This window comes from Helianthus annuus, chromosome 8 (genome assembly GCF_002127325.2).
Source record: "Helianthus annuus cultivar XRQ/B chromosome 8, HanXRQr2.0-SUNRISE, whole genome shotgun sequence".
NCBI lineage: Eukaryota > Viridiplantae > Streptophyta > Magnoliopsida > Asterales > Asteraceae > Helianthus > Helianthus annuus.
The window spans coordinates 17,719,746-17,746,894 of record NC_035440.2 but is presented as its reverse complement, the minus strand read 5'-3'; the positions used below and the strand labels follow the sequence as shown (position 1 = coordinate 17,746,894).

Here is a 27,149-nt window from a genome sequence, read left to right as displayed (position 1 = left end):
ATACAGGATTACTTGGGTTTCTCAATTAGGGTTTCTTTATTGGACAATTAACATAATAAGTAATAATTTTAGTGTTACACATTAAATATTGGGAACTTGTATGATGGTTCATTTTTTATTTCTCCACTCTTAAAAATCCACCTTTCAGGTTTAAACTCCATGCAATCCTCCCCCATATTGTTTTCATCCTTCCCATAAAATGAAAGGAGAGAATAACGCTGGGGTTTTGATCAACTTGGTGGCCCTTGGAAGGATTCCTGGTTGTGGCAGAGATTTGTTGTTGAAAGGGACAGGGGGTATAACCTTAAGGATTCACATAAAGCTCCATGAAGGTAAACCATTTTGTCTAACTCTGTCGTGCTCCATCTTTTATGTCCATTGACCTTCAAATGCGTTTGGACTCTTCTAAAATCATATCTTCTACGGTTGAGTTTCTTGCAAGAAGTTAAAAGAACCAGGATAAAGCGCTGGTGACGCTATCTTTTCCTGCAGCCGCTAGATTAACTAAGGTGTCTCTTAGAAATTTTGTGAGATCCAAAGAAGTGCCACTATAATCTTTTAACTCTCTCATGATGGCTGTGAAAAATATGAACCTTTCTGCCTCATGGCTCACTCTATCGTATTCCTTTTGTTTTTGAGCCATGAATTTGTATATGAAATGATCTAAAGATTTCCATGCATCGCTCAACTTCTTCTCATTCCCCACCCTATGAATATGTTGCAATTTCCAAAGGAATGGAGGTGTAACATGCCTAAGCAAAATAGCTTCTTCACCATCTATAAAAGCTTTCGAATACGGGATGGAAGGAAAATCAAGAGATAAACTTTCCGGGTCATTATCAAGGAGTAACTTGCATAGCGTGTAAAAAAAAACCTTTGAAATACATCCTACTAATCCATCTCCGCGCCACGCTCACAAAAAGATTCAAGTGTAGGTAAAAGCCCATATCTCACCGTCGGAATTGAGAATTCCATCGCCTAGGGCATCAAATATCCTTCGAAATTTGTCACCTTTGGGATAATTGCTGAAGTTTTTGCTTAGAATGTGGTAGATATCTAAAGGATCGGTGGTGAATAGCATGTCCATGTTGGCAAACAAAAGGCCTTTGAACATGAATGTACCACGACTTTGTAACAGAACTGAGGTGGTGTATTCATGAAGCCGGTGAGCGTTTACAAGCAACGTTGGTGTCGTACCAAAAACTGGCCAGTTTGTTGGAGTAACAACTCTCTGTTTTTTATGTATATACATTGTTATAATAACTGAAAGGAGAATGAAAAACAAGGAGAGAATAACCGAGTATTCAAGAAAACCAATGGAGGAAAAGATATAAGTTTATGTTGTGTTATATGCTGCTCCCGCAAGTAAGCCAAAAAAAAATTCATGCTACCTTAATTTGATGTTCATTCAATTTTCCTGTTATTCGCCATTACTACCAGTACGTACTGTTGTTAAATAAAGAAAAGTAGTCATATTGATGAAAAATGATTTTTTTGCATGCTACAAATGTATCTTAATTTGATGTGGTACATTCATTCAATTTTCCTGCTATTCGCCATTACTACCAGTACTGTTGTTAAATAAAGAAAAGTAGTTATATTAAGAAAAGTAGTTATATTGATGAAAAAAGTGGTTGCCCGTTCCAGTGCCTCCCAATCTATGCACTTAGGATCCTTTAGATTCATCTCCACAGCCTCTCCCCTACTGTTTTTTGCCCCTTTGCCGCTCCATTTACTTTAGTGTATGTTGAACACTCCTCTGGCGCAACCGACACTTGACACTCTGAAACATCACCTGAAAAACTTGTCGGGATTTGCTTAGAGACCTTGTCATTCAACGAGCCCTCAACCATTCCTGTTTTGCAAAGCCTGTCTTTTTTTTTTTTTTTTTTTTTTTTTTTTTTTTTTTTTTTTGCGTTTTTTGAAAATAGTGGAACCCGGAGAGAAGGTAATGTTCTCCAGATCAAAAGGATCCATGGCACTTATATTCAGGCTCAGGCCCAATGGTCTCCTGCGATGGGCTGTAGATTTAACTTTCCCATGTTTAGGTTGAGTAATAGGCTCACATGAGCGGCCCACCTCTTCACTAATTTCCCCAGGCTGACCCCCAAAGTAGAACCGGCCCATTCCAGGCTTTATGTCCCTAGAGAGAGCCTGATTACGTTTAGCGCAGTTTTAGTTGGACCCAGCAATCTTTTATTATGTGGTTCACCCACACAATTTCCCAAACGACAGCAATCCATTATATACCACTCTTTAATTTTTTTTTTTTATAAAAATGAGAACTTCATTAGAAACACACCTCCAACCCAATCTGATGAGATACGCATATGTATCTTCCATTGGCCTCGGGTTTCTCGTATACTAAAATCAGTGCTTCCGCTAGATCACGCACGTCTACAATCATCCGCGACCTATTCTCTAGTTCTTCATATCCTTCTGCACATAAATAAACACCATGGTTAAACTATTTGAAGTGTATTCATTAAACTCAAGATCTTCACTTTTTATGTAACAAACTTTAAAAGGTTACGTGTTGTCGTGCTATATAAGTAACTAAATACATCAAAATTAAAATCATAGTTGTTAATAGCGAATAGCGACAAATAGTGACAAGAGACCTATATGCTACATAGCGAATAGCGACAGATAGTGACCGCTATTTTAGATATAGCGATACACTAGAAAAAGAATTTTGAAAATTTTTATATGTATATTATATCAAAATACCTTGGTATATATGCTATTTTACATGTATATTTAACAAAAACCTATAAATCCATCTATTTTATAGCTATTTCTAATTGCTATTTACATCAAAAAAAAAAAAAAAAAAAAAACTAGCTATTGCTATTCACACTATTGGTCGCTATGACCCAAAATAGCGACACTTGGTCACTTCGCTACATAGCGCGCTACAGCGGTCGCTATAGCCGCTATTGACAACTATGATCAAAATCAATTTTTTAAAGTTAGTTACCAAAAATGAAGATCTTGAGTTCAATACATACAATCAAATATGTGCAAGTTTGATACATTTGTTGTATGTCTGATCAAATGGTTACAAATTAGTAAATATCAAATATGTTGCATTAAATAGTGAAAAGGTAAGTTGCATAAATTTGTGAAAAGTGAACAGTGACACATGGACATTATAAAGTGCAAACCTTTAAGAAGCTTAATAAGAACCAAGCTACTAGCGTTTACCGTCTTCTGAAGCATAGGCCCAACAATAAGAGTTGGGCACACGGACAAAAAATCAATACCGTTCTTTTTCGAGAATTCCCAAGCCTCACTTTCGGCTTTTGTCTTAGAAAGACAATACCAATCCTGTATAAGACAGTACGAATTTGTGTTAAAATGACTTTTTATTGCAAATGAACCACTATTATATACATGTTACCTATGAATGAGTCGGTTCGGGTTATTTATTTATTTTTTTAACGGGTCAAAAGGCTAAAAACAATTTCGAAATTAGCAACTCTATGTGGCACATTTTATCCAAAATCTTTCATTCCTGCAAAGTTAAGCAATTTTGGAGAACTAAATTATCATGTTGCTTACATTATTGGATCTGCAGAATTCTTGGTCAGACCAAAAAGTCTCATCCAATGGTCGATCCTGGGGTCGATTAGGTATGATCGCAACAGCGGCTACAGAAGAGACATACACAACTTTCTTAACATTCACTTCACAACATGCTTTAAGCACGTTGAGTGTACCGTCAACAGCTGGCTTAATCAGTTCTACCTGCAATAAGAGTAAGTATGACGAGGAGCTGATCCAAGAGTAGACAGATTCTCATTTGGTCAACACACGAACTCGTACAAACAGAAAAGCAGTAAACCACACAAGAGATTTTACATGGTTCGCTCGCGATGTGCAACCTACGTCCACAGGAGCAACTAAGTTTTCGTATTTTTGAGCAATTACAAATATAGGAGATTCAGTACTAGAATTAGTATTAATCCCTTGCTAATCTTGCTAAGCAAGAAACTAACAACTGGACCCATCTAAGGGCTAGGGCCGGCACGTCCCTTTCTGCTCCCTCTTTAACTCTCGGTAATGCCATGTGGGACAAAGCTACATAATCCGCAACAATTTGAAAAAGGAAAAATGGCCGAAACTTCAGACGGGCATAACTTGGGCTAAGAGTGGGGTTGACGGGGCCCATTAGCAACAGATGAAAGGTCTCGACTAGCCAAATAATCTTAGGCATGGTTGTAAAAATCCTGACTAGTCTCCGATTAATCACTAATCGGTGGTTCAGCGATTAATGGCCGATTAACCGCTAGGCGGTCAATGGCGGTCCTATTCTGGCCAGATTCCGGCCAAATTTCGACCGAACCTTATAAATTTCCGCCAATCACTTAAAAAAATGGGTCAATAAGGGATTAAAATATGTTTACTTTAATAAACTACATATAAAAATGTGTGTGCATATATATAACTAAAAATTACATATAAATATCCCAATCTGATTAATCCTTATTATTCCGGATTAGTTGGTACCCCTTAATCGCTAGTCAGTACCCCACCGACTGACTAGCGCCTAGCGATTCCTACAACACTGATCTTAGGTGCTTTGCCGCCGCTGTGAGACGACGTGATTTCCGTCTACGATTTTCATCACTCAAGATTTTTCCCAAATTTCGTCAATCTTCAATACTTTCTTTTTTAACTTAAATAGCGTAAATAACTGATTAGCATACATCAATTTAAAAAAAAAAAAAAAAAAAAAAAACCTCTATCTTTGTGTCAAATTATCAAGATTTTCATGTTGAAAAGTCAAACAGAAAAAATTCAACGTTCCCTGTTCATCCATAACTGATATGTAAGGCTACTCGGTATGGGGACGTCCCCGGGACGTCTTGGTCCGGCGCCGAAGGGCACACCATGCCCCCCCCCCCCACGTCCCGTCGCCAACGTCCTTCTACCGACGTTTAGGACGCGCACAAACAGACAAAAAATGGTGGGGACCGATGTGCATTTGACCGTTTGAAAAAAAAAATTAATTCAGAATTTTTATTAATTAAAAACAAACGGTCATAATTTAAAAAACACCTCATTTCACTTCCATTTTTATAAATACTCACCTATTTAACCCTTTTTTCATTACTTTTCACTCTCTACCAACCCACTCTCTCACATTTTATTACCACTCTTCCCTTTTTATAAAAACTCATCATATTTTGTACCATTTTTTACCCGCTACCACCCCATCTCTCGCTAAAAAATTATCATGGCTTCACCCATTTCTTCCATTTCTTCAATTTCTTCTATGTCTTCATCGTCTTCCTCTGCGTGGTATTCATCATCTTCGGAAGAGGGTGCTATTATGCACAACATGATTATGAACGCGGCTCAGGTGTTCATGGCGGCTGATGAAGGGTCGTCCCAACGGCTAACTAGACGAGCAAAATATAACCGAGACCAAGAAGGTATTTTACTTTTTTTTCCTTATGTTTTATATAGATTTGAAAATGTATTTTATAATTAATTTCATTTATGTTTCGTTTTAAATTTATGGCCGGCCACGATAGACTAGTAGCCGATTATTTTGCCGATGAACCCGTGTACCCATCCGAGATTTTTCGATGTCGGTTCCGCATGAGTCGTCCACTATTTTTACGTATTGCAGGCGACATGGCCCAGTCTGATCCGTTTTTTACTTTGCGAAACGACGCTAGGGGGCAAAGGGGTTTCAGTGGCATACAAAAATGTACGTCGGCCATTCGCCAACTTGCGTACGGTTACGCACCCGATGCATTAGACGAGTATATTAGGATGTCTGAAAGAACCGCACGTCGATGTTTGCACAAGTTTTGCCAATGGGTTGTCAAATTGTATAGCAAGCGATACCTGCGGAAACCGAACGCAAACGACGTTCAAAAATTATATCAAGCACACGAACAGAGACATGGTTTCCTAGGAATGCTCTGGAGCATTGATTGCATGCACTGGCAGTGGCAGAACTGCCCAGTTGCATGGCAAGGTCAGTATACTAGGGGAGATCATGGACATCCGACTATCATTCTAGAGGTTGTTGCGTCACAGGATCTCTGGATATGGCATGCTTTTTTTGGTCTACCTGGTTCGCTCAATGACCTTAACATCATATACCAGTCACAGATATTTGAGGATGTAGTGGCGGGTACAGGTCCAGACACAAGCTTTACGGTTTCAGGGGTGGAATATAGGCGAGGTTACTACCTAGCCGATGGGATATACCCAACGTACTCGACAATCGTTAAAACTATCCCGCACCCGACAGACGACAAAAGAAAAAAGTTTGCGAAGTTTCAAGAGGGTGCGAGAAAAGATATTGAACGGGCTTTTGGTGTTCTACAAAAAAATGGCACATCATTTCACATCCAGCACGTTCGCAAACACCAAAGAGGTTACGACACATTATGTACGCTTGTATCATCCTTCATAACATGATCATTGAAGACGAAGGGAGAGCGATATGCGAGTACAACGAAAACGCGTCTACTGGAAATTCTGTTCCAATTAGTAAGGAACAACAAGATTTGAACGCTTTCGCTCTACGTAACGAGTACACACATCATAACCTACAAGCGGACTTGGTGGAGTACATTTGGAACAACGCTCAAAACGAACCCGGCCACGACATGGAAGACGAAGACTAGTAGCTTATTTTAATATGTTAGGATATTTTTAAGTTTATTTTTTTTAAATTTATTTCTTTAAGTTTCATTTTTTTTAAGTTTATGTAATGTTTTTTAATATTAATGAAAATATTTTGTTACTTTATTTGGTAAATGTTAAATAAAAGTTGAAGATTAAAAAAAATAAAAAAAACATAAAAGTGGTGGAGGACTATGACTAGGACCATCCTCCCATGTCCTCTAGTTTTGGAGGATGATCCATACTTGGGAGGACTATGATGTGTCGCCATGGTTTAAAAAAACGGCCGAGGCGGTAGTACTGCTCAGTTCGAAACGGAGGAAAAACGCATATGAGGCGGCGCCTCAGGTTCAGAAATTATACGGACGCCTCAGTTGAGTGAGGCGTAAGTTTCAGATATGAGGCGGTACGAAAATGGCGAGGCGTAAGTATATTTTTTTAGGCGGGATTTTAATGATGGATTAGGGTTTTTAGACGCCAAAACCATATTCGCGGCAATAAAAACTAGCGCCATTATTTTTTTTTTTTGTTTCTTTAAATAGCCTTAGGGTTTTTTATTAGACATCCAAAAAACACAGGCATCTGACATTATTTGTGTTTTTTTATGTTAAGAATTTGATGAAATTTGAATCTTCTTTTATGTTTTTAACTGCTGATTTGATGAGAAAACTCATTTTTTGATGTTAAGTATTTATTATTTTATGATATATCTAATTTTAATATTTATTTATTAATACCGCCTCAGCCTTACGCCTCGTTCCGCCTCAATACTTACGCCTCGTGAGGCGAAGGGAAAACGCCTCGATACTCGTTTCCGTTTTTTTAAACCTTGTGTGTCGCCTACGTGGCGGATCATCCTCCAAGGATGGACCATCACCATACCTTGTAGTCTAAAATCCAAACAAACATACCTCAGGGTCTGGTACAGAAGTAGGTGGAACAGGACTTGCAGTATGAAACACACCATCACATCCAACAATAGCTGCACGAATCGACTCGTAATCCAAAAGGTCTGCTTTAAAAAGCTTCAACTTCTCAGATGCTTTCTCCAGCTTCTTCAAATGACCATATTTCTCATCCGCTAAACCAAAATTAGACCACAAATCGATAAAATTAATCAACACTTTGAATATTTGATGATGAAGATATAAACAACATTTGCAGGCATCTTCGGGAGAAGAGGTGCACCAAATGTCTGCAGTCTGCAAAGAGAAGATGGTTTGTTTTTTTTTCAACAAAAACCTTCTCTTCTATTCTCATACACAAACACACACAGACCAGTACTCTCTCTCTCTCCCTTGAACTCTCTATCTCTCTCTACAAACTCTCTCTCTACAATCTGTCACCACCACCGACCATAGCATCACCACCACCGCACCACCTCCGCCATAACATTACCGCCATCATCTACCGCCAAGAACAACCACAACCACCCACCCCCGTCTACCTTCATCTACCACCACAACCACAACCCCAAGCACCCACCCCCGTTGCAACCACAACCATCGCCTTCGTCGTTCCACCACCGCCAAGAATATCAAAACCTACCACCGCCGATTTGGGGGTTTTGTTCCACCACCGATTTGGGGGTTTTGTTCCACCACCGATTTGGGGGTTTTGTTCGATTTGGGGGTTTTGTTCTACGGTCTCCGATGATGATGGTGGTGATGTATCAGGTGGCGGTGGTGGTGGGCTTATGCAGGTGGGATAGGTGCGACGGTGGGATGGGGTGCGACGGTGGGAGAGGTGTGACAGTGGGATGGTGGCAACATGTAAGGTGAGGAGAAGGGGTCTGTGATGTGAAAAGTGTCTAGAAGAGGTGAGAAGATGTTAGAAGACATGGGTTGATGTCTGCGTGGGGAAGAGGTCTCGCAGACCTTTTTTAATGAAAGGTCTGCGAGAAAACAAAAAAGTTGCAGGACCCAAATGTCTGCGCACGTCTGCACAACGCAGACATAAGTGGCCTTCTGGCCAAAAAACAAACAGCACCTAAGAACATGTATAAGGCCTTGGGGTGTACTCTAAATTCATTGGTGTTAAATATGACATGACAAGTGAAATGTCTTTCAAACGATTCCCTCCCCATGTTAAAGGGTGTTAAAACCTCCAATGGTTAACATGTTAACTTAGTTAAAAAGGATTAAAAAATTAATGTTATTTATTATCATTGTTTATTTTAGCTAAGGAGTTAATGAAATGGTATTATTATTATTATTATCATTATTTATTTTGTATTTAATTGAATAGTTAATATTAAACTAATTAAAAAAATGGTGAGTGAGAGTTAACAAGGTTAAACCATTTCTTTAGGATGAGGTGGAGTAAACAGGTGATGTGATGCTTATATGGAATTAAGAAGGGTTGAAGTATACCTCATGGCCTAGTGTCTAACTATTTATAGGCAGATGTCTAACCAATTTAGATAAAAGGACGTAACCATTTAGACTCAATATAATGCTTAACCATTCAAAGGCAAATGTATATACCATTTAGACATCTGTTCACGAAACAAACAATCTGAATTATTGAGTACTGAACCAGTAAGATATCTGAACTATTAAGAGCTCAAGCAAATAAGAAAATATGAAATGTAGTTAATTCATATTGCTTTTTTCAACTCCTCAACCCATTGTTTACTTTTGTTTTGTTTTGTTTTGTATTTGAAAAGTTAAAATGATAGTAGTTAGCAAAAAGGTATGACGCTACTTACATATAATTGAATTTTATTTGTTTATGCGGTCGATTTACCTGCAAACATTTGTATTATTCAATCACTATCATTATTTTATTTTTATTAATAAAACTCTATTTTATGTCAAGTTAATAATTTTACTGATAGAAACAGCTAAGGGAGAGTATGTAAGTGCAACTCTTGTTAGGTAACTGTGTTTTATTAGTTCTGGTCAACAAAGTTAAAGTCTCAAGTCAAAGTTGTTGAATTGTTTATGTTTGAAACAAGTCTGAATTTGTGAATTAGGTGGTTGTCTGAATTTGTGTAAACAAATTCGGATACTATGTCTTGTTTCATATCCAAATTTGTTAAGCTTGTAATGTAGTGTCATAATTTGTTTGTCAAATTCGGACTAGGGTTTGTTGTCAGGACTTAGTGTCCGAGTTTGTTGAGTTGTTGCCCTAGCCTATATATATGTGTATAGGTTAAGTTTTAGGCAAGTTTTGTGCAACTCTTACAAACTTTTGTAATTCTCCATCAGTGTGATTGTGTGCATATTCTAGAAAGAGGGAGACTATGTGTTAGTGAGAGAATGCTAGGTTTAGATCTTAGTGATCTAAACCAACTTGTAGATGACGTATACTCTTTCGGTTTGTAAATCTGTGATGATCGGTTCGATAATAAAAAAGATTCATCTTCTACATCTTTCTATTTTGTTTGTTTATGTTGTTTCACATCATGAATCAAGTGCAATGTTGATGTTCATCATCAATCTAGGGGTCCCGTGGATTTTCACACGGTGATAAACCTAGTTAGATTAAAAACACAGTGTCAAAATTAGATCTATTCAAAAAAGGCCATGGCCATCAAAATCATCCATAAGAAAATAAGAGGCAATCTATACCGCCAATTAATATAAGTGATCCTAACGTGTGGTAGACATCTAAATTTTATGTATGATGGCCACGGGCATTAAAACCACTAACCATCATTTCATAGTAAAATCCCGTTACTACCCTTCATGTACATATCAAGCAAACTACAACAATCTATATCGCCAATTAATATAACTAATCCTAACGTGGTGGACCTCTAGATTTTATATATGATGGTCCCGGGCATTAAAACCACAACCATCATTTCATTAATACCATCACTACCCATTATGTATATATCAGGCAAACTACTACAATCTATATCGCCAATTAATATAAGTAATCCTAATGTGGTGGACATCTAGATTTTATATATGATGGTCACGGGCATTAAAATCACAACCATCATTTCATAGTAAAATACCATCACTACCCATCCTGTACATAGCACGCAAACTACTACAATCTATATCGCCAATTAATATAAGTAATCCAAACGAAATAGACATCTAGATTTTATATATGATGGTCACGGGTATTAAAACCACAACCATCATTTCATAGTAAAATCTAATTACTACCCATCATGTACATATCACACAAACTACTAATATACACACATTACAATACTTATACTACACCTACCACCCACGCATTCTAGATTTCACCATTGACACTGTGTTCCAGAGTTTACTAACGGAAGGAAAGGAAAGGAAAGGAAACAAAAAGAAAGTAAAAATATTTTGTGTTCCAGAGTTTCATTTAAGGAAGGAAAAGAAAGGAAAATAAAACATGTCGTGTTCTCGAGTTTTATTTAAGAAAGGAAAAGAAAGGAAATGACAGGAAAACTAGGCTAAATTATTTATTTTTTTTTTCATTCCGATTTAGGAGGAAACGGTGGGAAAGACAGTTTTTTTTTTCCTTTCTCGTCCTTTCCTTTCTCACTTTTGTTTTCTTTTCTTATTCCTCATTAAGTTAACTCGGGAACAGAGCGTGAGTGTATCTTTAAATACTTTTATTTATTAATATTGAATAAATATATTTTATTTATCAGATTAGATTTAGACAAACCTAGCTTGGTCCAAGAAGCTACACAAAAAGTATATAAAATTATATCATTAAGAAGCGTCCCAATTTAAAAGGAAAGAAAATATTATATGATTGATTAACAATGAATCACTTGATAAAGCCCAAAAAGAAAATTAATGACATTAACTGTATGCTTCTTGTTCTTGTCTAAAAGCTTTTAGAAATGAAATAAATTGACACCATGGCTATTTTTGATGTTTAAATGGTGGATTTTAGATCATATCAGTTTTGTAATTTAAGTAAATGAAAAACTATATGCTATAATCAACAAAAGTATATAAAAGAAAAATAGCGAAAGTAGTTCTTTAACCAGTATACTATCCCTCTATAGCATGTGAGAGTATTATTAACCATATAAGCAATGAGTTACCGAATTTCATAGTAAAATGAATCACCTTTTCACTTGCACACAAAGTTAGGTAACAACTCGCATACGACCGGTCCCGATATTTTCTTTATACCAATTATAGGCTAAATTATATGAGTGCAACTCACATAAAAACCTAGGTAACAACTCTCAGAATCAATGTTTTCTTTACACCAATTCAAAGGGCCCCGACTTTATTGTTCGCTTAGGGCTTTCAAAAACGTTGGAACGGCCCTGATACTAACGTACCCTTGGCTGACACATGCTTGCTTTGCATTGTTTTTTCTGCATGGCGTTTGCTTTTTTAAGACACTAAGAGGTTGTGTGTTTACCTCTTAATAAGACTCTTAATGGTTCAGATCTCTTACTGATTCAACATTTAATGGTTCAGACTGTTTGTTTCGCGAGAAGATGTCTGAATGGTTCAGACATTTGCCTCTGAATGGTTCAGACATTTGCCTCTAAATAGTTAAGTTTTATACAAAGTCTGAATTTGTCAGACATTTGCCTCTAAATGGTTAAGCATTATACTGACTCTTAATGGTTCAGAGCTCTTATTGGTTCAACACTTAATGTTTCAGACATCTTACATCTTACTGATTCAGTACTTAACCATTCAGAAATTGTCAAACAACCCCTAACTTTAGAAAACAATTATCAGTCCCTCAATTTAAAATATACAAACAAAGAGATTGTTACACCACTATTTAAAGGTTGTTGATCCATTGAAAATCACCGAAGGATCACCATGAGGGCCAACAAATTAACCTACAAAAGGGAGAAGTTATAGTTTTCTAAATATATGTCAAAGATCTTCGATATTCATAAATGAAGTTTTGAATGATGTATATAATACATTAAAAAGTGTAAGAAAATTTAAACTTCAAGGCTGAGGGAATTTAAGAATTAGATTTCTTTTGGGCTTTTAAGAGCATTCTCATTCAATCCATCAAATTATACATATATTCCACTAAAAAACAACTCCTATATCAATATATTTTTACTAAAAAAAAATACTTTTTCTCTCTCCTTTTCAATTAAATAATATTATCGTTACATTTTTCTCTCTCCTTCACTCACAACCACTTTCAATATATATTAAAAAAATTATACTGGGTAAACAGTGTCCTCCCAAATATACAGATGAACAGTAACATTTTCTCTCTCCTCCACTCACAACCATTTTTTATACCCTTTATAATATAAAAACTACCCCTCACATATTTTGATGGTTTGGATGAGAATGCTCTAAGACTATGGTAAGGGTCATCCCCAAGGGGATAGGCCGCCACGTAGACCGCCATATAAGCGGGTGTGAGGATGGACCTAAAGGGGATTGACCAATGGGGTGGGGGATGAACCTCTTTATGTATATATATATATGTGTGTATAGGTTTATGTGAGAGGAGGTGGCCCGACGAGATAGGCTGTTGGCGGACGAAGAGGACGCGGACGGTCCTTGGGGGCCGGTGTGTAGGCCCGGGACGCCCACCGACCAGTCTAAATAGTTATCGGTGTGCGTGACTTTGCAACGTAGTAAAATGTGTCAAATGTGATGTTGAATAACTTATTTGTGTTGGTGGGTGGAAACTAGTTCAAATTTGCGGTCTCTGGGTCATATGTATACCAAAGGAGTACATAAACATAGGCGGGTTTTGTAAATGTTGTCATGGATCCTTCATGTATGCTAGTGGCAACATCTTCTAGGCCGCAAAATGGTTACCACATCATTAAGAGGAACACATTATCGATTAATGTTGGAATTGGTGGTCTCTGAATATTTGAGACTATGAGTGCCCACGAATGATCTACCTATATGCCCAAACGTGCAAATTTGGAAACCTACCGTGCATATCATTGTCACTAGGATCGTGCCAGCTGCCGCGTAAGTATGCCTAACCCTTTGTGGTTTAGTTTTTACATAGTTTTAGCTTAAAAGTCAATCCGTCGTAATTAACGATTGACTTAGCGATAAATCACAAATGGTCCAGTGCTTTGTCGAATCAAAGGTAGTTATATGTTGGTAATCATGTGGGCTTTAAACCCCTAAAAGGGCACCCTCTGATTCCCACTCTAACTAGTCCAATTGTCGAGTCAAACTTGCTTAGAAAAAGTCAACAGAATGCTATTTTGCGATTTTATGCATAATCAGTAATGTAGATAGCGTGTAACATGTTTTAACACTGAAATAACATGATAATGAGTATATTAACTAGTCTAAGCTTGTTTGATCCGACCATTTACTGTTTTGACCCGGTTCGGAACCAAAAGTCGCAAAACTTTGACTTTTGCTTTGACTTCAGTTCTGACCCGTTTTGGTATGAGTTAGATATGCCTTAGGACTCTCTTAGGACCAGGTTACATGATGGTATAACCCTTTGTGACCGGTTCGTTGTTTGTCCGAGTCTTTAACCAATTTCCCTTAAATGCTTAAAAGTTGACCGTAACGCCCTTTTTACTTTAAAACGAGAATTTTGGACACGTGAAAGGACAATAACCTTAGTTACTGATTTATAAGAATGTCTCTAAAATTTCACGTCAATCCGAGGTCCAGAATAGGAGTTATGCTAAATAGCGTAATTACGGAAACTTTAGTAATTAAATGGCGCAATTAGCATAACGCCTATCTAAACCCAAATTTCGACACCAAACCTTTTACACATTGATGTAAAATAATATTTTGAGATTTTTAAAGATTTTTAATCATTTTTAGCCTGCTCATAACCTGCGGTTATGGCATCGGTTCGGTAAATACCGAATATGCCCTTTTCGGACATAACTTGAGTTCTACAAAGTATTTTGACCCGATTCCAGTTGCTACTGATTTTAAATAACAAATAAAGTATTTTGGACTTTCTAAACTGTTCGGAAAACTCAGATTTCATGTAGAACTCAGAAACCCCTTTTATAATCTTTAAAATGACCGAAATACCCCTACGGGGCATATAATGGATTTAAACTCGTTACGGGCATTATGAAAGGTATCCTACTGATACCACAACCTCTTTAAAGCATATTGACTTAGGAAACTTGTGTAGGACTCTTACGGTTACCTGTTACGCCTTTTGCGCGCACGGTTCGGTTTATGTAACTAGTTTACATAAACTAGCCGAAACGGGTCAAACCTTATTGTTTTGACCTCAAAATCCAGAGTGTGGTTATATTATCCATATAAAACAAGTCTTCAAACTTGTTGGGTCCAAACCACATTCCATTCCCGGTTTTTGCCTTTCACGCGATTAAACCGTAATTTTCCTATGAAACTGACCGGTCTAAGCTAAGGCTAAATTAAAGACCCGTTAGGATTCTAATAGGTTGTTTTAAACCTTCGTTCCAGAATAGGAGACCAGTAAAAGAAACTTGCATTGTTTATTAAGGATTATTACTTGCTCAGGTAAATACTTTTAACTTATTTTCCCTATACGGGCTTGGGTTACGGTATATAAATTACCGCTTGGTCGGGCATTAAATCTTCCATCGTATGGTGGTTAATTGAATAATTTAATCGACCCGTTTAAATACGTTTTGTTGGCTTCACGCCTTTGGGAGCTTAATGACCATGTCCCGGATATCCTTGGCATCATTTTACGAAATGGCCACGACCCCGACACACGGGTGTAGGCGTACACCCGTAATGTGTCTATATTATTAAAGGTACAACCGTTGGTTTTCCCGCCACGGCTTTTATGTTTTGTGGCGTGTCTATTAACCTTAAACCCGGCACGACCCGGGTGACCGAACGCATAGTGAACATGTAATTCTTTTATAAGATTTAATTATAAATTATCCCAAGTTATAAAGAGTTTGTGCCATGTGCATTCAAATCAATTTATTAAACATTTCACAAAAGTGTCGGTTGAATGTATTTACTAGTGTAAACTGACGTATTTTCTCCAGAAAGATTAAATGCAGGTTCTGTACGAAATAGGCTGGCCGCTCCTTAAGCATCGTTAGAGTCTCGCAAGCTTGGGATGCCATATCTGTTGAACAATTATTTTTCTATCTTATTTTGATCCCCTGTGGATTATATTTCGACGATTGTGATACTCGGATATTACATTCTATAGTTGAAATATATTTATCTTTATGCTTCCGCTGTGCATTTATATATTGTGTGGTTTGACTATATTGTTGCCAACTACGTCACGATAATCCCCCACCGGGCCCACCGGTGAAACACGTGGAAATCGGGGTGTGACATATACACTATACAATCTTATATATCCATGGTTAGTAACTTAGTAAAAGAAAATAAGAATTATTTCATCTTTGAAAATCATATTGTTCTTGCTGGACAAACCCCACCACCTTTATTTCCTGTATATAAGGATTATCCCTTCCTCCAAACTGGCCTTTTTCTTGTGGTGAAGTTCAAGCAAGCCTCAACTAAAATAGTGGCTATATTCTTATTCAACTGACGACTAAGAAGTAAGATCGATACAAATGAAATAAAAGCAGAGCAAATCAAGAAGCACAGAGGCAAGTAACAACGATCATAACAACTAAGCTTCAATATGATGACCTCAATTTTAGGGTTATCGTGTGGTTTGAAAAGGGTTTTTCATATTAGGGTGTTTTTTTTTTGGGAAAATTGAACTCATACAAAGTGCTTGTAAGCCTCAATTCATAGAAACAATTCAATAGGAAGAGTAAATAATATGAAGGAAATGAAGACAATAACATCGAATGTAGGTTAACAATACGAACTTACAAGAGACGATGGATCGAGTGAGCAGTGTTGAATCGATGGGAAGAAAGGCCGATAGTGAGAGTAGAGGAAGAAAAAGAAAGATCTGGAGTTTTGTGGATAAATTTTTGGCAGAGGTGTATTTTAAGAGATTAAAGAGAAAGGGTTGGTGGTAAACCACCGACCTTTCTCTTTAAGATTTGTAACACCCCGAAAGCGGGTTTGGTAATCAAACCCCGTTAATACAAAAAGACGTGTAAAAGTAACCCGGTAAATATTAGGATTTAAATAGATAATCCTAATATTAAATATAAGTGAATCAAAGTTTTAAGGAATTGAGTTTGTAAGAGCCCCGAGTTAACGGGACTTAAAATAAACCTAGTCATAGATTCCCCAAACCTACTAAATTAACTAGGAATATTTAACCTAGTTAATTAGTGGGGATAATGTCAAGAGCAATTAGGTTGTGATCTAGTTAAAAATGAACCAAATATGAGATGGGGGACCAAAGTTGTTAAGTTTGAAATTAAATATAATTAAAACAATAAAATTAAAACCAAACACACACTAGTGTGTGTGTCTGGTTCGATTAAACACAGGGGGCAGGGGGCGACACCAGGGTTTCTTCTCAAACCCTAAATTCAAGAAAATGATCAAATTGAAGGTCCAAATCAAGTCTAAATCGAAATCCAAGTACGAATTAGTGATCTCCACTGAGAAAGGAGTCACGAGGTATGTAAATTTCATGAGAAATCTCTAGTTAAATTTCTGAGCAAACCTAGAGAATTCAAAAATTGTTGATGCATGCTTGTTACATGGATGAAATAGGAACATTGTAGTGTTTAGGAGTAAACCCTAGACAAGTATATATTGAAATCATCCTTAGCTCAAGTAAATTGAGATTTTTATTGATGCTAAATTCATGTATGAGATGTTTTTAGGGTTTTGATTGCTAAAAATGGTGTTATGATGTCAAGAACATGCTTAAATTGAAAGCTGAATTCAAACAGCTCCTGATCAGAATTTACAGCCGACTTGTATTGGCTGTAACCTGAACAAAGCTTGACAAAAACATGTGTTTCTTGAGTTTAAAATGTAATTCCAGGAAATATCTTTAAAACCCAACTGGAATCACATTTTTTTGACGAAAATTGAGCGTTTTATGAATTTTTCCGTATCGAAGGTTCAAGCTGCGTTTTCTGGCAGAATTTGCAGCCCATTACGAATGTCATAACTCAATTTAGGAATTTATTTATGACCTCAAATTTTTACTATAGATAGTTTTAAGTGATTAAAATAATCTCCAATTGGAATTTCGTCAATTGGATAAACGAGGAATTTTAAATGAATTTTTCCGTAAGCTGCAGTCAGAAGTGACGAATCTGATTGCAAGTTAGTAAATGAATTTTTATGAATTTTTTGTAAAGAATTGGATCTTGAAATTTTAACACAAGGCCTAACCCTCCCTGAGGTACGCCACATAAAAAAATCATAATTTTTGAAGACTTGTAAACGGGTTAAACAAGTCACCAAAAATAGCTCATTTTCGGTGATATGAAATGCCTAAATGAATCGCGGTCTACTTGGTTGTGTGTAAAACGTGGTTATATTAAGTGTTTGGATGAATGCATAGAAATGTGTAAGGTGGAAGATCATATTAAATTATGGTTAATCTAACCACCTTGTGAACATTGAATAATAGTTTGGCGCTTAACAAGAGAGGTGGAAGCTTGTGGATGAAGCGGGTCAAACGTAGCGAGTATGGAAAGAAAAGCGTGGCATGGATGCAAGGTAAGTGAAGCTTACACTCCCTTTGTAATTACATTACATTTATTTGTATGTATTAGTCATGAAACATGTTAGGTATTGGAATTATGACGTTCCGGCATGATGGAACGCAAGTTGGAATAAATGAAAATGGTAAGAAACCATTAATTAGGTTTAAGGGGCGAGATGGTATTAAAATACCGTCACACGTAGATAAAAGGTTATTTCGACTAAACGGGTCAAATGGTGTGTTAATACCATTAACAACAATAACTGATGACCGTTTGTTGAGTTTTGCGATCACAGGAATTAATTTAAGGCTTGCGTTGCTTTAAACTAACAAGTTAAAGAGCAAAAGGTATTTAAACGGGTTAATTTTCTAACCTGAGCCAGGTACGCGTAAATTGGTGAAGTATAAGTAGACATTTTAACGTAGAAATGTGATGTGTGGAAAGAGAAGAGCGAGATTTAAACTTAAATGTTTAAATCTCCTAAACGGGTCAAAATGAATTATGCGCATAGCTTGGGTATTGGTCGCATAATTCATAAAAAGTTATGTTCATGAGTTAAAGACTTTTGAGTTAAGTAGTAGTCCAAGGTTTTAGAATGATTTAGAAACAAGCCGTCTAATAGATTATGAAACGGGTCAAATAATTGTATAAGAGATTTATAAGCCGTTAGCTTATAAATCAGCATCGTTACAAACCTTAGTGTTGTTTACATAGGAGACTGCATTACGGTTAATATGAAACAAGAATTGTGTAAAACGGATGTGTAGATTTGTCACACCCCGATATTTCCACGTATTACCGGTGGGCCTGGTGGGGAGTATCGTGACGTGGTTGGTAACATTACAGTCAAACAACACAATATTTAATATGCACAGCGGAAGCAAAAGATAGATATATTTCAACTTTAATAAATTTGTAATATCAAGTATCACAAATAGTTGAAAGCAATCCACAGGTGGATCAAAAATAAATAGGAAACATTGTTCAACAGTTTTGACATCCAAGCTTGCGAGACTTATTGTGGACGCTAGGAGAAAGCCAGCCTAGTTCACGTAGTACCTTCACTTAACCTTTTTGGGAAAGTATGTCAGTTTACACTGGTAAATACAATCAACTGACTCATTTTAGAAGGTTTAATAAAATTGATTTAAATGCACGTGGCACAAACTTTTTATAACTTGGGATAATTATTTGAACATAATCTTGTAAAAGAATTACATGTTCCTTATGCGTTCAGTAGCCCGATCCGTAGACCGGGTTAAAGATCAATAGACACACCACATTATTATTTTTGGCACTGACGGGTGTACGCCTACACCCCGTGCTTAGGTCGTGGCCATCTCGTAAGATGATGCCAAGGATATCCGGGACATGGTCATTAACCCCCCAAAGGCTTTAAGCAAACAAGACATTTCAAAATGGATCATATCAATGATTTAACCTCTATTCGATTAAAGATTCAATGCCCGACCAAGCGGTATTTATATATACCATACCCCAAGCCCGTATAGGGAAAATAAGTTAAAAGTATTTACCTTTGCAAAGTAATAATCACAATAAGCAAGTGCGTGTAGCTTTTACCGAGTCTCTTATTCTGGAACGAAGGTTTATAATAACCTATTAGAATCCTAACGGTTCTTTAATTAAGCCTAGACTTAGACCGGTTAGTTTAAAGAAAGATACGGTTCAAACGCCTGATTAAGCGAAGACCGGAATAGAATGTGATTTAGACCCGACAAGTTTGAAGACTTGTATAATATGGGTAATCTAACCACATTCTGAATTTTTAGATCAAAACGATAAGGTTTGACCCGTTTCGGCTAATTTATGCAAACTAGTTACATAAACCGAACCGAACGCGCAAGAGGCTTAACGGGTAAGCATAAGAGTCATTTACAGGTTTCCTAAGTTAATACACCTTAAATATGTTGTGATATCAGTAGGATACCTTCCATTATGCCCAAAACGAGCTTAATCTCAACATAAGCTCCGTAGGGGTATTTTGGTCATTTAAAATATTATAAAAGAGATTATTTATAATTCTGAGATTCGGGTCCGAATACATCAGTAAAATACTTATTTTAACAGGTTATACCAGTCGTGATAAGTCTCGTATGACAAAAATGGTTTTAATAATAAACTATGTGTTTAATGCGCTTAAAGAGCCATTTTAAGCGATTTCCGGGTTATACTAGAAATCTGAGTTTTCTGATCAGGTTATAAAGTTAAAAATACTTCATTTATTATATAAAGTCAGTAGCATTTGGATTGGTGTCAAAATACTATGTAGAACTCATTTTATAACCGAAAAGGGTATAATCGGTATTTACCGAATCAACGTCATAACCTTAGGTTATTAGCAGGTTAAAAATAATTAAAAATCTTTAAAAATCCCAAAATATTATATTACATCTGTGGGTAAAAGTTTTGGTGTCAAAAATTGGGTTTAGATAGGCTTTTTGCTAATGACGCCGTTAAATTACTAAAAAGCGTTCTAATTACGTCATTGAGCATAACTCCTAATCTAGACCTCAAACTGATGTGAAAATTTAGGGACATGTTTATAAATCAGTAATAAAGATTTTTGTCCTTTCACATTTCCAAAATTCTCGTTTTATGATCAAAAGGGTATTATGGTCAACATTAGGCAATTAACGGAAACGCGTAAACGAATCGGACAATCAATGAACCAACCCCAGAGGGTTATACTATCATGTAGCTTGGTCCTAAGGGAGCTCTAAGGCATTTCCAAATCATACTAAATCGGGTCAGAACTGAAGTCAAAGCAAAAGTCAAAGTTTTGTGACTTTCGGTTCCGAATCGGGTCTAAACAGAAAATTGTCGGGTCGAACATGCTTAGACATGTTCTTACATTTATTACTAAGTTATGTGAGTGATAAAATAGGTTACACGCCTTCTACATTGCTAATTATGCGTTAATTCAAAAATTATAGTTCTGTTAGCTTTTTAATACAAACTTTGACCCGACATTTGATCTAGTTAGAGTGGGAATCAGATGGTGCCCTTTTAAGGTTTATTGCCCACATAATTACCAACTTATAACTACCTTTAATTCGACTAATCGCTGGACCATTAATGATTAATTGCTAAGTCAAACGTTAATTATGACGGTTTGACTTTTAAGCTAAAAACTAAGCAAAACTCGATTAAGGAAGGTCAAGGGTACTTACCAAAGTCTAATGCACGACCAGGGATGCTTAGAGAAGGCCCTTGAGCTCCAGAGATGATCAGAAGATGAGTATGGGGTGAATGATCAAAGTTGCAACCAAAGAGGACTTATATAGTGCTTTAATCTCACTAGATTGTTGACAACTAAGTCTATCATTGGTCATGGATCATCCACAGATGTTCCCTAAGGTCTAAAAAGCATGTAGGGGTCGCCCATGGAGTGAAAATATTTGTTTTAAGTCGGTTACAAGGCTGAACAGGCTGCTGCCTGTATTTTTCAGTATCTGGGGACCGTACGCGGCCCGCGTAAGTTTATGTTAAGACTTACGCGGCGCGCCTGAGACCTGCTGTCAGTTTAAAACCTTTTCAATTATTACATCTTGGCTCTTGGTCCTTCGAAAGGTCACCCCCTATTATTTCTTGTATTATGGGCCTTCCAAATTGACTTATAAGGGCCTCAAGACTTATACCTACTTTGTTAAGTCCTTGGTCACTTTATGTTTACCCGAAAAGTCATAATTTTCAACGTTGACGCTTTAACCCCTCCTTACACGAATTTGATCATAACTTTCTCATACGATAACGAAACTTTATGAAATTTTTATCGTGCATTCTAGTGAGCATAATTAACTGTTACAAAGCTTCAGGTTTGCTAAAAGGTCACTCAGATGTATACTTTAAACATGTTGACACATTTAACCCCTGTAGTTTGTAATCTCTCACTTTCTTTCATATTTAGCTCCGTATGATCCATGATTTATTCGTTTGAAGGTATAAACATTTTGTAGGGCTATTTTAGAATATATTTATCCATTGTTGACATTTTGAACCCCTATATTCACATACTTTCCATGTTTATCAACTTTAGTCCCTCTAGAGTATTCTTTCACACGTTCAAGCTTATGACACGTGTCAATACATTATAAGACGTGAATTTTCGAGGTGTTACATCCTCACCCCCTTAAAAGAAATCTCGACCTCGAGATTTACTGAAACAATTGAGGGTACTTTTCTTTCATTGTGGACTTTACCTCCCACCGGTACTCGGGACCTCTACGGGCATCCCATTTAACCTTTATTATCGGTACATGCTTCCTTCGAAGCTTCTTAACCTGTCGATCCTCGATCGACACAGGTTTTTCAACAAACTTCAAGCTCTCTTCTATGTGCACATCTGTATATGGTATGACTAGTGATTCATCAGCGAAACACTTCTTCAGATTACAGATGTGGAATACATTGTGAATACCACTAAGCTCTTCAGGTAATTTTAACTTATAAGCAACTGATCCGACACATTCGATGACCTCGAATGGTCCTATGTATCTCGGGCTTAATTTACCTTTCTTACCAAATCGCATCACTCCCTTCCAGGGTGATACTTTAAGCAACACTTTGTCACCTACCTCGAACTTCAGAGGTTTACGCTTTAGATCTGCGTAGCTTTTCTGCCTATCCCTTGCAGCTTTCAGGTGGTCACGAATCTAGACAATCTTGTCCGTCATTTCAAAGACTATTTCCGGTCCTGTCAGTTGGACATCTCCAACTTCCGCCCAATAAACGGGCGTTCTGCACTTTCTACCGTATAAGGCCTCGAAGGGCGCAACCTTGATGCTGGTATGGTAGCTATTGTTATATGAAGACTCGATTAATGGAAGGTGGTTATCCCAGCTACCACCTAAGTCAATTACACATGCACGAAGCATGTCTTCCAACGTTTGGATTGTACGCTCACTCTGTCCGTCCGTCTGAAGATGGTAAGCCGTACTGAAATTTAAGCGCGTGCCCAAAGATTGTTGGAAACTTTTCCAAAAATGAGATGTGTATCTAGTATCCCTGTCAGAGATAATAGACACTGGTACGCCATGTAGAGATACAATCTTATCCACGTACAATTGGGCTAACATGTCGGAGCTATAGGTCTCCTTAATGGGTAGGAAATGTGCTGACTTAGTCAGTCTGTCTACGATCACCCATATAGTATCATTTCCTTTCCTTGTCTTAGGTAACTTGGTGATGAAATCCATCGTCACCATTTCCCACTTCCATGTGGGATGTTCAGGCTGTTGTAGCAAACCTGACGGCTTTTGATGTTCTGCATTGACTTGCGCACACGTCAAGCATTTAGCTACATAAGCAGCTACAGACTTCTTCAAGCTTATCCACCAATAGTTTGCCTTTAGATCCTTGTACATTTTATCAGCTCCAGGATGAATGGAGTATTTAGAACTGTGGGCTTCTTGGAGGATAACATCTCGAAGTCCTCCATAAACTAGAACCCATATTCATCCATTCAATCTCAGAATTCCGTCCTTGCCCTGAGATAGCTGTTCCTCAGTTACCCGTAGCTTTTCATTAGGATAGTTAGCTTCCAACACAGCTTCCTTCTGTGCAGCTAACAACCTTTCGTTCAAACCATTCTTTATCTCAATGCTCTTGGCGTTGATTCTTATAGGCTTCACTCTTTCCTTTCGACTCAAGGCATCAGCGACTACATTCGCCTTGCCCGGATGGTATCTTATCTCACAATCATAATCATTCAAAGTTTCCATCCAACGTCATTGCTTCATGTTCAAATCCTTTTGGTTAAACATGTGCTGGAGGCTCTTGTGATCAGAATAGATCACACACTTGATACCATATAAATAGTGCCTCCATAGCTTCAGTGCAAATACAACGGCTCCCAACTCCAAGTCATGGGTGGTGTAATTCTTTTCATGCACCTTTAACTGTCGTGAAGCATATGCAATAACCTTGCCTTTCTGCATAAGCACACATCCCATCCCGGTGTGTGATGCATCACAATATACCACAAACTCTTCTATTCCATCAGGCAATGTCAACACAGGAGCATTGCTCAACTTCTGCTTGAGAATATCGAAGGATTCTTGCTGCTTAGGACCCCAATCGAACTTTACTTTCTTACAAGTCAATGAAGTTAGGGGTGCAGCAATCCTTGAAAAATTTTCAATGAAACGCCTATAATATCCCGCCAATCCTAAGAAACTGCGAATTTCTGTGGGCGTCTTCGGCTCTTGCCAATTCATGACAGCTTCAACCTTAGCGGGATCTACTTGGATTCCGTGTTCACTTACCACATGTCCAAGAAATTGGACTTCACGAAGCCAAAATTCACACTTAGAGAATTTGGCGTAGAGCTTCTCCTGCTGAAGTAGTGAAAGAATACATCGAAGATGCTTCTCGTGGTCAGCCTGACTCTTGGAGTAAATGAGAATGTCATCGATGAAGACGATGACGAATTTGTCTAAGTAAGGTTTGCAGACATGATTCATGAGATCCATGAATGCAGCTGGTGCATTTGTGAGCCCAAAAGGCATCACTAGGAACTCGTAGTGACCGTAACAAGTCCTAAATGCCGTCTTGTGTACGTCTTCATCTTTAACCTTTAGTTGGTGATAACCTGACCTTAAGTCAATCTTAGAGAAGTAACTTGCCCATTGCAATTGATCGAACTGATCATCGATCCTGAGCAATGGATACTTATTCTTGATAGTGACCTTATTAAGCTCGCGGTAATCGATGCACAGACGCATCGATCCATCCATCTTCTTGACAAATAATATTGGTGCTCCCCAAGGAGATGAACTAGATCTAATGAAACCTTTGGCTAGCAACTCATCTAGTTGTGTCCTCAATTCCTTCATCTCTGTTGGTGCCAACCTATAAGGCGCTCTAGCAACAGGTGCTGCTCCAGGGATGATGTCAATTCTGAATTCTACTTGTCTATCTGGTGGTAAACCAGGTAGTTATTCAGGAAAAACTTCCGGATATTCAGAGATGACAGGGATGTCCTCAATCTTAGGCTTTGGCTCATCGAGAGTCACTTGTGCCATGTAGATGACACAACCCTTCTTTAAACACCTAGAGGCCTTGAGCATAGACACTTGCTCAGGCAGTCCATACTTGGTATCTCCCTGAATGGTAAGTGATTCACCAGACGGAGTCTTGATCACCACTTGCTTCTTATTGCAGACAATCTGGGCCTGGTTATGAGATAACCAGTCCATACCCAAAACTATGTCGAAACCGGCTAACTTCAAAGGAAGTAGGGACAAAGGAAAAGAGTGGTTCTTAATGGATATGAAACATCCATCTAATATGGTTGAGGCGGTTTCTAAGGTGCCATCTGTTAATTCCACTTCATATTTCACACTTAGGGTTTTTACAGGTAAATTCAGCAATTTGCAAAACTTATTATCTACAAATGATTTATCAGCTCCTGAATCAAATAGCACTCTCGCATAAACATCATTTATAAGGAAGGTACCTGTGATCACGTTGTCGTCCTGCATAGCTTCCTTTGCATCCATCCTGAAGATCCTAGCATTGGTCTTCTTCCCTTCCTCAACTTTCTTTGCATATTTTGGGCAGTTTGTCTTAATGTGCCATTTTTCATTGCAACTGTAGCACGTTGCGTCTTTCAGCTTCTTACACTCTAGGGTCTTATGTTCCGAGGATTTGCAAATCCCATAAGGCATCGGCTGAGATTGGGATTTTGAGTCAAGTCTGCACCTTCCAAAGTGGTGCTTCTGACAAATCTTACACTTGGGCTTATCTCCAGATTGATGCCCATCCTTCTTAGAACCAGATCCCTTCTTGTTAGGGATGGCAATCAAACCCGAACCCGCTGGGTAAACCCGAAACCTGACACATTTGGGACGGGTTTGGGGTCGGTTAATTGGGTTTGGGACGGGTTTGGGAATAGTTTTTATTTTTTTCGCGGGTTTGGGACGGGTTTGGGATTTAGTAATATACCCGTTTACCCGACCCAATTACCCGATAAAGTGTACCCGTTTACCCGATTGTATACCCGATATAATTTCTTTTATATTATTAAGTATGTGTGTATATATATATATATATATATATATATATATGATACATCCATTTTTTACACATATAGGTATTCTATTTGTATACATTGTAGTAATTTAATATATATTTTTGTAATGACAATACAAAATGTAACCGGTTAGTAGTTACCCGATAAATACCTAATGGATTTTGAGATAAGTATACCCAACGAGTAATCTTTTTAAATTAACGGGTTTACCCGAAACCCGCGGGTATACCCGATACCCGATGGGTATTTACCCTCTAGAAACCCGACGGGTTTTGGGACGGGTTTGGGACAAGCTTATCTAACCTGGTTTGGGTTTGGGATTACCTAAACCCGTCCCAAACCCAACCCATTGCCATCCCTACTTCTTATGGTCATTGTTTCCCCTGTGCTTCTTATCTGACCGTCGTGAATTGTCATCATCACACTTCCTTTTCTCGGCATCCGTGTTCCTCAGCGATCTCTTCCTGACCGCGTCCAATGTGAGGGACAAGGATATATCAGCCGCAGACCTGAATGTAGTTGGCTGAGAGGCTTTTAGAGTTGCCTTTATCTCTGGGGCTAAACCCCCAATGAAACGAGCTATTCTTTTGGGTTCCGGGGTCACCAGGTAAGGAACCAACCTTGACATTGTATTAAAGCTCGTGAGGTAAGCTTGGCAATCCAGATTTTTCATTACCAATGACAGAAAATCCGACTCAATCTTTTCTACGTCATGCTGAGGGCAGTAGTTTTCTCTAATCAATGCCATGAACTGATCCCATGTCAGATTGTACAATGGGATTTTCCCTGTAGCCTGGATCAAAGATCTCCACCAGGCTAGGGCCTCACATTTGAACGATTGAGACACAAACTTTACTACATCCTTCTCAGCGTATCCGCTGATATCAAACACGGTGTCCATCTCATCCAACCATGTCATGCTGTCTATAGCTCCTTTCTCCCCAGTGAAATCCCTGGGTTTGCATGAAACAAAGTATT

General features: G+C 37.8%; 1 protein-coding gene and 1 pseudogene across 1 annotated transcript; both read right to left on the bottom strand.

Annotated features, from left to right (window-relative positions):
- The window catches only part of LOC110869667, a 52,567-nt pseudogene extending 51,246 nt beyond the window's left edge, over positions 1-1,321 (bottom strand).
- A 154-nt stretch (positions 1,322-1,475) lies between these two features.
- On the bottom strand, positions 1,476-27,090 carry LOC110869665 (cinnamoyl-CoA reductase 2). Its single transcript, XM_035975917.1, has 6 exons — positions 26,848-27,090; positions 7,563-7,853; positions 3,565-3,750; positions 3,168-3,330; positions 2,303-2,439; positions 1,476-1,795 (listed from the first exon to the last, which is right to left on the bottom strand). The coding sequence occupies exons 1-6, from the start codon at positions 27,088-27,090 to the stop codon at positions 1,733-1,735; spliced, it is 1,083 nt and encodes a 360-aa protein (XP_035831810.1). The 3' UTR covers positions 1,476-1,732.
- Between the last annotated feature and the right edge of the window lie 59 nt (positions 27,091-27,149).

Bases quoted from the DNA above. Each gene is read 5' to 3' on its own strand.
- LOC110869665 (XM_035975917.1), bottom strand. From the start codon at position 27,090: ATGACATGGTTGGATGAGATGGACACCGTGTTTGATATCAGCGGATAC. The intron at 7,854-26,847 runs GTAATGAAAAAT...TTCTCTTTGCAG, and splicing joins AGTCGGATTTTCTGTCATTG to ACTGCAGACATTTGGTGCAC. The intron at 1,796-2,302 runs GTGTGTTTCTAA...CAAGTTTTTCAG, and splicing joins CTCATCAGATTGGGTTGGAG to GTGATGTTTCAGAGTGTCAA.